We start from the raw sequence: 14,390 nt of genomic DNA, 5'->3' as shown, positions 1-14,390 counted from the left end.
AAGCCCTCAATCAGGCATTAAGTGAATATTTAATCTGCTACGGTAACAATTGGCGTGGTCAGCATAAACTAGTCAACAAATAGCTTTTACAATTAGTATATCAATCTATTTGGTGCAGTAACTCCAGTTATTATACCTGATTCTTACTCACCTACTTCTTATTATAACACATTAGGTCCTACTGGCTTCCAAGCTGGTCCGCCATACGACTGGAAGCAAGAAATAGAAGATACCCCCTGGTATATATTGCGGGCAAAAGCTAAAATCTGGTATATATAAGGTAATCGGGTGATTAATAATATCAGTCAATTTTATACTCAGTTTCGGCCAGCCACTGTAGACCGAACCTAATGAAATGACGTACATAGGTATAGTACGCGTGTATTGTATACAGATTACAGTATATTTCTAAAGTGGACGTGGGCCGGACCTGCTTACCTTTTTAGGCCAGTTTTGGCTTATTTCTGGTCCTGCTAAGTCATTCCGTGTATCTACAGTCCATATCAGCCATATTAATACTGTGTCACGTGGTCCATGCGCCCAATTCTTATAGGGTGAGAGACATAACGAGCGCCTGAATCGGCTCTGGCAACACGCCAGACAGCAAGGCACAAACGTAGATCTAAATCTGGCCTTGAGCTGGCCCCCCTCCCCACCCCATATTCCTGCAGTGGGATTCTACACACATATGCAGGACAATCCTGTCAGTGTCGACTGCAAGTTTTGCCGGTGTCCGAAGTGGCAGCATGCGTCTTATCTAATATATAGTCCCTAATAGACTGTTAATTTTACATCGACGCACAGAACCTTTTGTACTGAGGAAATTCGTACTGAGCAAGAGCAATGATATAGTCTATATCTATGCCCAAAATCCACTGAACGCTCCAAGGTCCTGTACTGGAGAATATTCAATCTTCTTTTCCATGGCTACAAATAATACCCCTACTCCTGCAAAGTTTTTATATACGCTATAATCTCTGAATTTGCCGTTCTTAACAGTCTAAATTGAGTCTATATAATTAATCTCAGTATATTTAATATATACTAGGTTGTAATATATAGATAGCCTCTAGCTTAGCTAGATAATAATCTAATTTTAATTTATATCTTATAAATTAAGATAAAGTACCTTTAGTAATTAAGAAAATATAAGAGGATATATTATTATTTTAGAAATATTCTTATTTTTAACTTTAAGTATATTTTATATTATAATATAAAAATAAAAATATTTAAGATTTATAAATTTATAGAGTAAATTAAATTTAATCTTAATATATTAAAATTAAATAAAAATACTAATTAAATTTTCTCTTATTAGAAGAAATAATAATAAAAATTCTATTTCTTTTTATAATAAGTAAATATTCTTAATAAATTTAAATATATAAAACTTTAATAAATTTATAGTAAAAGCTATTCTATTAATATTAAAAATTTAATTTAAGTTATTTTAACTTTTAAAACTAATAGTAAGCTAGTAAATATTAAATACTAAATTTAAAATATTTTAATAAGTAATATCCGATATACTCCACCTCTCTAACCATAATTACTCGAGCTATAGCGCTGCTTTTAGACCCTTTTAGTCTTAGGGATGATTTAGTCCCTTAACTTTCTAATGCTAAATATCGGGGTCGAGCCGAATAAGATGCAGACGCTTCAAATGATAAAGCAGAAGCAATACTCACGATGGGGAGGTCGGATAGATCGCATCCGGCCGGAAGTGACGTATTGTACAATCAGAAAGATGCAACACACGTAGATATCGCTGCAGCCAAAGGCCCAGAGAGTAACATGGTCCAGGCCTCTGATGTTGATACAGACGACGTCGCTGGTGGCGCGGAATCCCGGCTACCCTGTTTCAGACTATATCATCGCATGGACGGCGACAGTCGCAAAGCGGCGCCTACAACCATGGTAGCGTCTCCGTCATCCAAGGCTATGCTAAGAGCAGACATCTCCGAACTGCGAGTTTTAAGGGCCAGGACAAGGGCCAGGATATAACGTCATTTTCCCCTGAGCTTTTGTGGCTCTTCGAATGTGGCCCATCGACTCATTGATTGTGGCTTAGAAGGATCAGATCGTCGAGTGAACCGAGTGTTTGCCTTTTTGGGGTCTGAGAGAGGGCGCGGAAGGAAGAACCTTCGTCACTAACGTTCCTCAGGCACAGGAGACCGGCCCCCTACGGGGTCCGCCAATGCCTTTTCGGAACGAGTTGAGAGCTTGAGAAGTAAGGCGCTTACAGGGGCTGGTGGCGTCTGCGTGTGACCAGTTTTTTGCCTTTTGCGCGCACAGCGCTGGCTTACTGCTCAGACCCCGCATTCGACAGCATTCAGGATCAGCCTACCCTAGACTCACGAGCTTAGTGTAGATACCGATCGTCACATGTACGACCTTGGTTTTGGGGTGCATCAGTTATGTGTCACTACAGAAATGTGTTGTTGCATGCACATTAGTCATCTGCTAGTGTACTAGGCTTCTTTTGACGATAATCACGACCGTTGCATCTCTACCAACCCTACACAGACACTCCTTTCTCCTCTGGATGTGCCAATATCGTCTGACTGTTCCATTGAACCCGACGTGTCCTCATGGCACGTCCTCCCCCCCCGAAGCCAGTTAACCGTGGCCACCTTGCTGACTGAATGCAGGCCAACCATGACCACCGATATCTCGGACTTCGTCAGGTCGCCCCGACCATCAAAGCTACCGACACCACTCTAGAGTACGTCTCCGCCCCTCGCTACAATCAGATTAGCGCTAAATAGACAGCATCATCGCTATCCACGGCTTGGATACCCAGTCGCCGCGGACGTGGGAGTACAGGAAGAAACCCGAAGATGGGGACGAGGTAGTCAACTGGCTGGCCAACGCCGACATGCTACCGGCTGCCATACCCGAGGCTCGGATCTTCACATACGACTGGAACGCGAACTATTTCAAGGATGCCCCTGTGCAGACTCTCCTCGGCCACGCGGATACGCTGCTTACCCACTTGCTGAAGGATCGAGGCAGGGAAAGGCGGCCGATCATCTTCGTGGCGTCCTGTTTTGGTGGCCTTATCCTGGCTGAGGTAGGCGACCTCGCACGGCAGAGTTGCAGGCTAGCACTGACTTGTATAGGCTGTCAACCGAGCGACACAGCTAGGGAGTGCCTACGGGGACATCTTGCTGTCCATTGCCGGCATCGTATTCCTCGCCACGCCATTCCGTGGTAGTGACGCGGCTAAACAGGCTCAGTGGCAGGTGGTCGTCGGTGGCATCATGGGAGAGCAGGCCTCGAGCCAGCTAGTCGATGACCTCAACAGTAGAGATAAGGAGCTTCGCAAGATAACGCAGGTGTTCGCTGAAAACGCAAGACGCGATTCGATCCAGATACCCATCTCCTGCTTTTACGAAACGAAGAAGACGGTGATGCTGAGAAAGTTCCTCTCGCCACGTTCCGCAACTAGAGTCACCTCTTTATTCAAGAAGACCCAAAAGATAGTATGATATCCCTCATGGACGTGTCTATTCGAGGCTAATTCGGTACAGCTTGTCACCGAGGATTCGGCCTGTCTCGATACATTCGAGAGATTAGGGCTCAATGCAACCCATTCGGGCATGAACAAGTTTCGTGGGCCCGAAGATACGAATTTCGAACTCGTCGGACGGACGATTAGGAGGTTTACAGATGAAGCATCGTCTGTCGTGACCGGCCGGCAGAAACGTAGGTTAGCGTCTCTTGAATAGAAGTACAAGGCGCTCACGAGACATGTCTAGGACGTAACTTGACTTTCTCTAGTGGGGATGGAGTAACCCGAGACATCTCTCCCACAACCGGACCTCTCCAACCGGCTCTTGGAGAGTATTTGCGGCTATTTTCCAACGATTTGAAGTTTGCACAAGACGTCTCCCAACAGTGCATCAGCGTTGTGGAACACATATTCGAATTGTCCGAAAGACATTATATCCAACCAAGGTAAGTGAAGGAACATCTGAAGTGGCCAAACGTGGTGCAGGTGGTTCTAGGGTTCCTGACATTCCTCGTAGCGAAAAGCCCCGCTCAACTTTACAGCGAGTTGCCCGCACGAGTTGGATTCCTCTGCACAACACCTACTGCACAATGGCTTCTAGCCGCTCCTGCCACACTCGGGTCAACGCCCGAGAGGCTAATTGGACAAGCGATTTTGGCGGCCTTGTCCTTGCCCACATGGAAACGAGCGAGGTTTGGCGGCTTTTGTCCTCCCAGGTATCTCTCATGGACGGAGACAGGAGTCCCGGTGAATACAACGACTGGATCGTGAACGATGTGACTGTGTGGGTGGATGGGAAACACTGCGGCCAACCAGTCGTTAGGGCGGATTTCAGGCTCCCGGACGGGCACTACCTCGACCACACGTACGTGACGAGTAGCGCCTTCGCGCGGGCCATATGCGGCGGCCCCGGCGTCGTCCCCGACGGCATCTGGAAGGACCGGCTTTCGAGCCAGCTGCCCGGGTACGAGCTGGTCCGGATGCCGGAACTCTCGGCCCTCGTCTGCATCCCCCCCCTGCACAGGGTCTACTTCGCGTCCCACTTTCGGGCCATGGCGACGCTGCTCGCGAACCTCGCCGAGGTCGCCCACAACCTGTGGGACCATGAAGATTCGATCGACTGCGACGCCGAGTGCGTGCCAGTCAAGGTCCACGTCGAGGAGTTGCGGAGCAATGTCCTCTTCCCGCGCCGTGTTGGCGTCAACCGCAGCATGTTCTGGAGGTTCGACGGGATCGGGTGCCTCTTCATCCTCCAGGACGCGGCGACCACGTACGTGAAGCAGCTGCCAGGCGACCAGAGATTTGAGACAGAAGACATTGCCGTGGTCCTCCGGGAGCTGGGCCGGGGTGCGCTCGAACCGGATGCGGTCCATACCCAGGCGGAGGCGTGTCGCGCCAGATTCGGCGACCAGAACGCCCGGTGGCTCGTGCTCATTTTCCTGGTCAACATCATGTTGAATCTCCAGAAATATGGCGTGCTGCCGGAGTCGTTTGAAGCGCTGCTGAGCAGCCCTACTCGGAAATGCTACTTAGCTTAGCTAGCTGTTCCGTTGCGCGTCGAAAGGTCGTAAGCCTATCTTATATGGTCTGGCAGTAAAGCAGGTGTTCTAGGTTGGACGTTGAGACAAGGTGCACTCGGCGAAGCAAGTCGTGGAGAGAGAGTGTCTGTTATTTTCCGCCCCGTCGATCCCTGCGAGTTATAGGCTCTACAAAACTTGCTGTACGCGGAACATTCTGACAATTCCCGCTGTCATACCTGCCGCCGAACTTACCTAGGCCCTCTGCCACATTTCCTTCTAGTGCCAGCGATTCCGTTTAACAGCGTCGCGGCCGCAGAGGTGCCGATGGTGGCATCATCACCTAGCAGTCCCTGTCATTTTATTCTCCAACCTCTCCTTACCCGAGCGGGATGCCAAAAGCGGGCGTTACTCCCAGAAACATTCTGATGGTAGGGTCACTTGGCTTGATGATTATCATGATGGATATTGAGAGCATCTGTTTGGTTCCAGCACTAGCATGTCTAGGTATGTTCGCGATTATAGTCATTGTGTGTAGGCAATCCACATCGTGGTGATGTGAACGGCCTCTAGTAACTGTGTCCCAGCTATCTAATCCAGGATGCTATTTACATCAAAGATAAAGAAGAAAGAAAGAAGTTCCTAAGTGCTGTCTAACTGTGTATAGTTTTCTAGTCCCTAGCACACACAGGCCTTATAGGTCTTGTGGCATTACCGTAAGGATATAGGCCCTGGCCTGTTATATGTGAGGGTTATCTAGGCTACGAACTATAAAGCTGTTCAGTGATCAGTTAGACTTGTTTTTTAATTACTAGTGATTATGACTAAAAATTTCGCCTTGCTAATGAGTGTAAGTAGTAAAGAACTAGCAATAAGAGCTAATTATATTAATAAGAAATATACTCTTTATAATAACTTAAGCTCTTTATTATTTAATAAGATAATTTTTATTAATTAAACTTAAGATTAACTAAATTTCCTAGGATTAATATATATAATAAGTAAGTTATTAAAATAAGTAAGTTATTAAAATAAGTAAGTTATTAAAATATGTAAGTTATTAAAATATGTAAGTTATTAAAATATGTAAGTTATTAAAATATGTAAGTTATTAAAATATGTAAGTTATTAAAATATGTAACGGTTGTGCTAGACCGCTGTACCAGGGGGCAAAAGATTGGGCAATAATCACATTGATTGCAATTACTAGGCACACTAGCTGCTCTTTTAAGCCTCTCTCGCTGTTCGGTGAACCAAGCCGTAACAGTACTCCACAAGCGAGTGCAACAAACAAGCGAGTGCAACACTTTGGAATTTCTTAGTATTTACACCTTAAATTACAGTTTTTTTAAAGAATTCTCTAAAATTTAAACTAAGACCAAACTAGCTCAAATTCTTAAATAGGCTCTAATATATACTAGATATTAAGTATAAATTTTCTTAGATTTTTTTAAAAAAAAATATATTAATAAGCTTATTAAGGAAAATCTTATTCACACTGTTTTTTTAAGGTCTTTTTAACTTTATAAGCTAAATAAATTTTTTAAAAATATAGAAAAAATACTACATAGTTTTCTTTTTAATTATATCTTAAAAATAGTTTTTCTAGACTTTTAAAAATTATATAGCCTGTTTTAGAAAATTTAAGAGTAGTGCTATTCGGGCTGTATGATATTGCTATCCGGGCTGTATCCCAAAATACGCTTGCCAAAAGAGGTAATTCGTCACATGACCTCCAAAACGCTAGCCGAATTAGGAAATGCTCGCTCTCACGTGACAACCACCGCTTACAACACCCTGCGATATCAGATCGCAATTCCTAGGCCAACTTAGACCTTTTACCATCACGCTGTCACAGGCCGAGCTCGTGGACACACCAAGCAGCCAACAGACCCGAAAACTGTCGACGTCAAGATCACGAGGCCATATAAATACAAGGGGAAGAGGATCTAGAGGAGGACGGGGCACAGGGAGGGGTGACGAGGCCGTGGCCGCAGCTCCGGCCGGCGACAGTCATCGGCGTCGTCAGCCGTTGAGGATGTCATTATCATTCCGGCTACGCAGCCGGAACATTAGTCGGACCGATAGAAATTCTATTTTTCACGGGGAAACACCGGCGATGCGTTTTTTAAACGACTTGGCCGTAGCCGGGCTCGCGGGCTGTTGTGATATGTTGGCCTTGACTGTATTTGTTAGATTGGATTATGTATAAAGCATCCGATCGGGTGGTCACGTGGTGACCTCCAGGGTCGAGACCCCCACTTTTAGTCGATAGATATACACTCAAGCGATTACAATAGGGGCAACGGGGAGAATACAGAGAACACACACAATCAAGTCATCTGAAGTGCCACGCAAGCTTTCCGACAATTAAGAGTCTCATACGCATATATATCTATCGATTGAATACCTATCCAAGTACGGATTGCAAGCGAGCGCTCCCCGATCCCTCGCCGAAGAACAACATGACCGCCAACGCCAATACGATTAAACTCGTTAGCGACGAAGATTGGATCTCTTGGTATAAGACCTTGAAGACTATAGCAATGAACGAAGACCTCTGGGACTACGTTGACCCTACGAAGATGGGGAAACCGGAGATGATATCTACTGCACCAAACCCCCTGGATATTATATACTTCTACAAGAAATCCTCGGCGAGTATGCGCTTAGCCGCTGCCGATACCCTATTGTTATCAATAGATATAATTACAGCTTGAACGGACGATAAAGACCCTACCTTTCCTATTAGAAGTGATATTATTCTTTAAGCCCGGCAGGTTATCGAGCTGACAGAAAAGGGTCTGTAAATATATAATATAATATAGACTAACTATAAGTACCTAAGTAAGTATTATAAAGACTTCTAAATATAAATAAAGACTATAAGGAACTAGATTCTAAATATAGTAGCTAAACCTCTATTTTATACTTATTATATAGTAGAGATAATACTACCTTAATGAGTCTAATCGATCTATAATAAGTTTGCCCTAGCTATAAAAGAATATAAGTAGAAGGCTTACTGAGCATACTGTAAAATACTTAATAAACTACTCTAAGTAAGAATCACAACCTATAAGGCTATAAGCAACTAGCTTATATATTAGAGGAATGCAATTAACAAAGCTAAGGATATTAGCCTTTAAGAGATAACAGAGCCTAACCAGTAGCTCCCAGACTTAACTAAAGCTCTTAGAGCATCACCTATAAAGTTATAGATCAACGTATATAGTATAACCCAGATTAATAAGATTGAAGATAGCATACTGGCAGTCGGTCCTATAATGGCGGATATTCGCCGAGCGATCGGCGGCTAGCAGGAGCCGCCGAAGAAGAATAAACTTGGCTACGGAGCCTTCCTCGGTGGAGGGGGTTTAGAAGAAGGAGAAAATAATTACTCGCCGAGGGATTAGCAAGTGAAGAATAAGAAGAGATTCCGCCAGAGTATTAGAGAGGATAAAGAAGCTAAGTACCCTGCCTGCAACCAACTCTATCTGCTCTTACTATACTACTATATTTTTCCTAAGAAGAAGCCAGGCTGGTTTATATATTGTCCTTATATATTTAAGAAGGTTAACTAGCGGTTTGAGAAGAATGAAGATAACCTAGTTAATCGGATCTGAAAGATCAAGCTGGAAAAGTCCGCGTAACTAAGGCCGGTCGGCTTCTGTAACGTAAATACTGCTCTAGTAGCAGGCGATTACTACCTATTGCAGGACTGTCTTCTCTTAGACTTAGGAGTAATATTATATATCTTTTGAGATACAATAAGAATAAAGAACCTTTAAGCTGCCCAGCTAGAGGACTTCTTCTAGTTAGGTATAGAGTAAATATTAATTAATAGATATAGAGAAGCGACTGTTACCCTAATAGCCGCCGACGGCTCGCTAAAGAGGCTTATACTTTACGACGTTGCCCTATATATATCCCTTACTACTAACCTTATCTCGTTCTCAAAGCTAAGGCAGCGAGGCCTGTAGTGGGATACTAGACTAGGTAATAACTGTCTGAGGAGATTAGATGGGTCCTTCCTCGGGGCTATTGACGAATGGCTTGGGTAATAGGTTCTTAAATAGAGAGAAAAGTTACCGGCCTCGCTAACTGCTCGATGAGAGTATATAGACTGCTTGGCAGCACTTATCGCTAATTGGCTACAGAAGAAACCCTGCTATATATTGTGGACTTATAGGAAACCTCTACTAGGAGATACCCTAATATAGCACCGACGGCTCGGCCATCTAGATTCTAACTCCCTTTATTACCTTATAATAGCCTTAAGGGGTATTAGACTGAAGATAGAAGAGCCCGAGGGACCCTAAAGAATTATAACAGTAGACTGTAATGCCTGCGGTATGGCAAAGGCTCGCCGAGTAATCTACAGGGCTCTACAAGAGGTAACAGCAAGAGCCAAGCTGGAAGATCGAATTGTACTTAACTTCTACTTAATAGCTCAAGGCTATGCAGGCTATATATCGGTCTGGATCTTTATAGATAGAGCAACAGGGTACTTGTGGGATTATTATATAGACAGTTACTTAACGCCCACTATCTATACGGCAATCACTCGCTTCCTTAAGATGCTAGAGGTGTAATACTCTATTAAGGTTAAGGTAATTAAGTGCGACAACGAGATAACCGACATATACCTATAAGTAGCCGAGCTGCTAAGCAAGCGCGGAATACGCACCGAGCCCTCGGCCCCAAATACCCAAGCTTAGAATGGAGGGGCAGAGCGTGTTGCTGCAGTTATTATATAGAAAAGCCGCGCAATACGAGCAGGAGCTAAGTTACCCGAATACCTATAGCCAGAGTCAATTAAGGCAGCAACCTACCTCTATAACCGCACGCCCTCTATGCATAGGAACCGGAAGACCCCGTACAGCTGTTCCACGGCCAATTTCGTACCGACTACTCAGCAAAGCCAGACCTTTCCTACCTTCGAGCCTATAGATATAAAGCTTTTGCTCTAACCGCAGACGCACAGTTGCGAAGAAACCGGCTACAAAGGCAGGCTCTAAGGGCATGGATCGGCTTCCTCGTGGGCTATATATTAAGCAACTCGTTTAGGATCTGGAACCCTTTGCAAAAAGAAGTCTTTACGACTCGAGACGTTACATTCAACGAGCGGCAACTGTTCGACGGGCGCACGGAGAGCCTTCGGGACGACCTGCGGAAATAGAACCTAGAAGCTATTTAGCAACGTATTCAGGAACTGATGGCAATACAAAAAGAAGCCGAGTAATGGTTATCTCAACCACTAGATAAAGAAGCAGATGAAATTCTAAGTAGGGGAGAATATAACTTTTCCAGCGAATACTCGCCGAGCGATCGAGAGACTATTAGTGAAGAGCCTGAAGCTAAAGGGGCGAGTGAATATACTACAGCTAAGTTTGAAGTCCTTCTTACACCACCCCTATTACCGCCGGCTGCGTTCTTCTACGTCTTGGCTGTTAGCCTCGGTATAAAGGGGCATAAGGAGGTAGCCGACTACGAGGAGGTTCGGAAAGAGGCTCTAAAAAGGCACGCCGACCGACTCGCCGACCGACTTAAGGAGGCTCGGAAAGAGGCCTAATAAGGGCACGCCGACCAACCGGCAAAGCAGCAAGTCTTATTTAAGGCTGCATTTCTAGCTGGGAGACTCCAGTTACCGAAATACCGTACAAGCAACCGCCGAGTAGTCTGCAAAAGCCTGGCCAGCTCTAGCAGGCCACCTGACGGGGGAAGTGAAGTCTGCCCTCAAATCACACTAGATGTAGGTAAGCGTGAAACCTAAGGGGATAGGGAGAGCTCTACAAAAACTGTAGGAAAGCGAGAAGCTCCGCGGAATAGGGAGAGCTCTATATCTAAGGGGGAAAGGCAACCTAAGGTTAGTATACCTTGGCGCCTATTGCAGCTACTTCCTAGCTCGCATACAAAGATAGCCAGCCATCTATATAGGGATATACTGCTCGAAGCGGAAAGACTTCACTTATAGAGTTACGCAGAATCACAATTGTGGATCGAAGTTGCTAAGTGTGCGGCGAAGGGTCGCTGAGTGCTCGGCTATTACTGGGTATATATCTACAAGCTCGATAAGCACGGAAGATTCCTAAAGATCAAAGCACGCCTTGTAGTATATAGCGACCAGCAAGCGATCGACAGCCGAGAGACCTACGCAGCGACTCTAGCCGGCATGTTATTTAGGACCCTTGTGGCAATAGCAAACCGATTCGACTACGATATATTGCAATATAATGCAGTTAACGCCTTCGTATACGCGAAACTCGATGAAGAGATTTATATGGAAATGCCTAGAGGCTATCAGAAGCCAGGGATAATCCTGAAGCTGCAGAAAGCCCTCTATAGTCTCAGACGATTGCCTCTTCTGTGGCAAAAGCACTTTGAGAAGGGCTTGCTGCTAGCGGGCTTTCGCCGAGTGCCCGGCGAGGACTGCTGCTGGCTTTATGGAGATATTATCTTCTTCTTCTACGTAGACGACTGCATCCTCTGCTTTCCTAGGCAGGTTAAACCCCAAGCAATAGCACTAATAGAAGACCTATAGAAGACCTATCATCTAGAAGGAGGCAAGCCCCTGTAGTAGTTCCTAGGGATCGAGGTAATCCAAGATCGAGGAAACTGTCGCCTGTAGCTCTTACAGTCCTCCTATATCGATAAGATGCGCCGACTGCTTGCCAATCACCCGCCGAGACTACAAGCAATAACTCCAATAATATAGAAAGAACTGTTGCCCTACGACGAGATCGCTAGCCCAGGAAGTATCAACCTTTACTAACACAAAGTCAGAACAATCATATACGCGGCTGTAATAACCCAACCGGATATAGCCTTTATAGCAAGCCAGTTAGCTAGGTTTAACTAGAACCCAGGGCTATAGCACTATTAAGCAGCCGATCGGGCCCTATGGTATCTCATCGAAACGCGCGGCCTTTCACTCGAATACGGCACGATCCCCGAATGCAAAGAAGATAGCTTATAAGTGGCTTTTGATGTAAGTTTTGCAGACAATTCAGCGGACCGTCGGAGCTTACAAGCCTTCATCATAAAGCTATTCGGAGGGATTATATTATAGAGAGCGAATAAATAAGATATAGTTACAACGTTAACTACGGAAGTGGAGCTCCTAGTGCTATCCCAAGCAGCTAAAGAAGCCCTCTTTACTAGCAGACTTATCTCTGCACTGAACGTCAACTTATCTTTGCTAACTGCTCGCCAAGCGGTCGCCTTTTCTACGAGAGTTACGATTAAATGCGATAATAAGCAGACTATCCGATTAGTCATCGCAGAGCTAGTGCAGCTATATATGAAGCTAAGGTATGTTGATATTTACAATTACTGGCTTAGGCAGGAGATATTAGAAGAAAGGATTAAAGTAATCTACATCCCATTAACGTAACTGCTCGCCGACGGCTTGATAAAAAGCCTGCCGGGAGAGGCATTTGGCAAATTCACCCAGCAACTCAAGCTAGCCGATCTCTCCGATCAATTGGAACAACTAAGGAAGGATGAAGAGCGCAGCTTGACGGCGATGCCCTCAAGCTGAAGGGGCGTATTAGATTGGATCATGTATAAAGCATCCGATCGGGTGGTCACGTGGTGACCTCCAGGGTCGAGACCCCCACTTTTAGTCGACAGACATACACTCAAGCGATCACAATAGGGGCAACGGGGAGAACACAGAGAACACACACAATCAAGTCATCTGAAGTGCCACGCAAGCTTTCCGACAGTATTGGCTTGATGTTATTCGCGTTCTCTGACTTATACTGTAATTTTGGTGTGGCGTGGAGTATTTGCTGAATGCGGTTAAAAAATTACATGGTTATGTGACAGTTATGTGATCAATACAGCCCGGATAGCAATATCATACAGCCCGAATAGTACTAACGTTCTCTACAAGCGAGTGTCCTATACAAGCGAGTGTCCCACGAGGATTTACACCTTAAATCGTGATTTTTAAATAGCTTTTAAAAGACCAAACTAAGCCTAAAATAGCTAAAATTTAAAAGGTAAGCTAATTATACTAAGATATATACAGAAAAAAAAGTCACAGAAATCCTAACCTTTAGGAACTTTATAAACCTTAAAGAGTGGGTCTATTTGTATCTTTTTTCAGGTTTTTTTCAGTTTTTAATATTAAAAAAATTACTGAATTTTTGTGAATTTTTATCTCTATACATTTTATATTAATTAACTTATATCTAAAATCTCGGTTATTTTAAGATGAATTTAAACTTTTAGTAACTATTAAGAAAACTGCAATTTAAGGTGTAAATACCTAGTGGGACACTCACTTGTGTGGGACACTCGCTTGTGGAGAACGTTACTCAAATTTAAAGTTTGCCCTTTTAGCTGTAACGTAAATCATCACTCCGCAGCGCACTTTTCTGGAGACTCCAACTACTAACCCCAGCAACACTACAAAAAAAAAGTTAAATTAAGTAACTCTACTCAAAATCCGAAGAACTATCTACATCTCTAGCCTCTGAACAGGTTCTTGCGTTATGGCCGGGTTTGCGGCAAATACCACAGAACCGCGCGTCCGTCTTGCGCCGCTTTGAGGACCCCTCCCCCGCACCTTCATTGCGTTCTTCCTGCTCAGTAACACCCTTTCCCACTAAAAGCTGGCTGGCTTCCTCACCGGTAAGAGGTCCTGAATCTTGCAGTCGGGTCCTTTTAGCCCTCCGGCGCTTCGAGAGGGCTTCATTTGCCTCTCGAAGTGCCTTGACCTCACCCGTCAGAAGCGTTAGCTGGTGGCTATTTGCTACTACAGCCTTTATTAACTGGTCGACAGAGTTTAAAATTGGCGTTGGGGAGCTTCCTTGGTGTCTAGTCATCTGATCCTTAATGAGAGTCGACTGCAAAACGGCCTCAGCAGCAGTCTGGGGTGTCTGGGAGACCCAAGGTTGAGGCAGGCCGTTAGAGGTCCCGGGGGGTGTTGGCGTCTGCAACTTAACATCTAGCTTCGAAATTACAGCATTCGGGTTGAAAGGGACTAAACCAGCCCCTCGGAAGCCGCCCTTGACGTTTTGTTCTGTAAAAACCGCTTCAAAGGCAGCCTGGAATGCAGGGAAGAAGTCGTCCTTGGTGATGTGTGTAATATTGGCCCGGACAAGGAACGAGATCTGGGCGCCATACGCCTTCTTCAAAGGGCCAAAAATACCAACATCAAGCGGCTGGGTCAAGTGCGAGGAATGAGACGGCAGACAGAGTGGTACGATGTTGTTGGCCTTGCAGTATTCGTTGAATTCGGCGTTGATGTGGCTCTCGTGGCCGTCGAGCACAAGCATCCGATATCGACCCTGTTGACGGGCCCTTGTATGCTGATCAAAGTGCTGGAGCCATTCGAGGCCCGT

The 14,390-nt window shown here is 45.0% G+C and overlaps 2 protein-coding genes across 2 annotated transcripts; both read left to right on the top strand.

Moving 5' to 3' along the window:
* Positions 1-2,776: 2,776 nt before the first annotated feature.
* On the top strand, positions 2,777-3,494 carry BGZ61DRAFT_376138 (uncharacterized protein; the record flags this gene model as incomplete). The annotated part of the gene is made up of 2 exons (XM_046242475.1): positions 2,777-3,076; positions 3,126-3,494. Coding segments are annotated over 2 exons (669 nt in total), but the record flags the coding sequence as incomplete, so codon positions are not given.
* A 1,486-nt stretch (positions 3,495-4,980) lies between these two features.
* On the top strand, positions 4,981-5,612 carry BGZ61DRAFT_469573 (uncharacterized protein). The gene has a single exon (XM_046247971.1). It carries the CDS (start codon positions 5,427-5,429, stop codon positions 5,589-5,591), a length of 165 nt encoding a protein of 54 aa, XP_046093216.1. The 5' UTR covers positions 4,981-5,426; the 3' UTR covers positions 5,592-5,612.
* Positions 5,613-14,390: the final 8,778 nt, after the last annotated feature.

This window comes from Ilyonectria robusta (genome assembly GCF_021365365.1).
Source record: "Ilyonectria robusta strain PMI_751 chromosome Unknown BGZ61scaffold_112, whole genome shotgun sequence".
Taxonomy (NCBI): Eukaryota; Fungi; Ascomycota; class Sordariomycetes; order Hypocreales; family Nectriaceae; genus Ilyonectria; species Ilyonectria robusta.
The sequence above is the reverse complement of the archived record's forward strand: the minus strand, read 5'-3'. Positions and strand labels throughout refer to the sequence as shown.

Coding starts and splice junctions, on each gene's coding strand:
- BGZ61DRAFT_469573 (XM_046247971.1), top strand. CDS start 5,427: ATGCCAAAAGCGGGCGTTACTCCCAGAAACATTCTGATGGTAGGGTCA.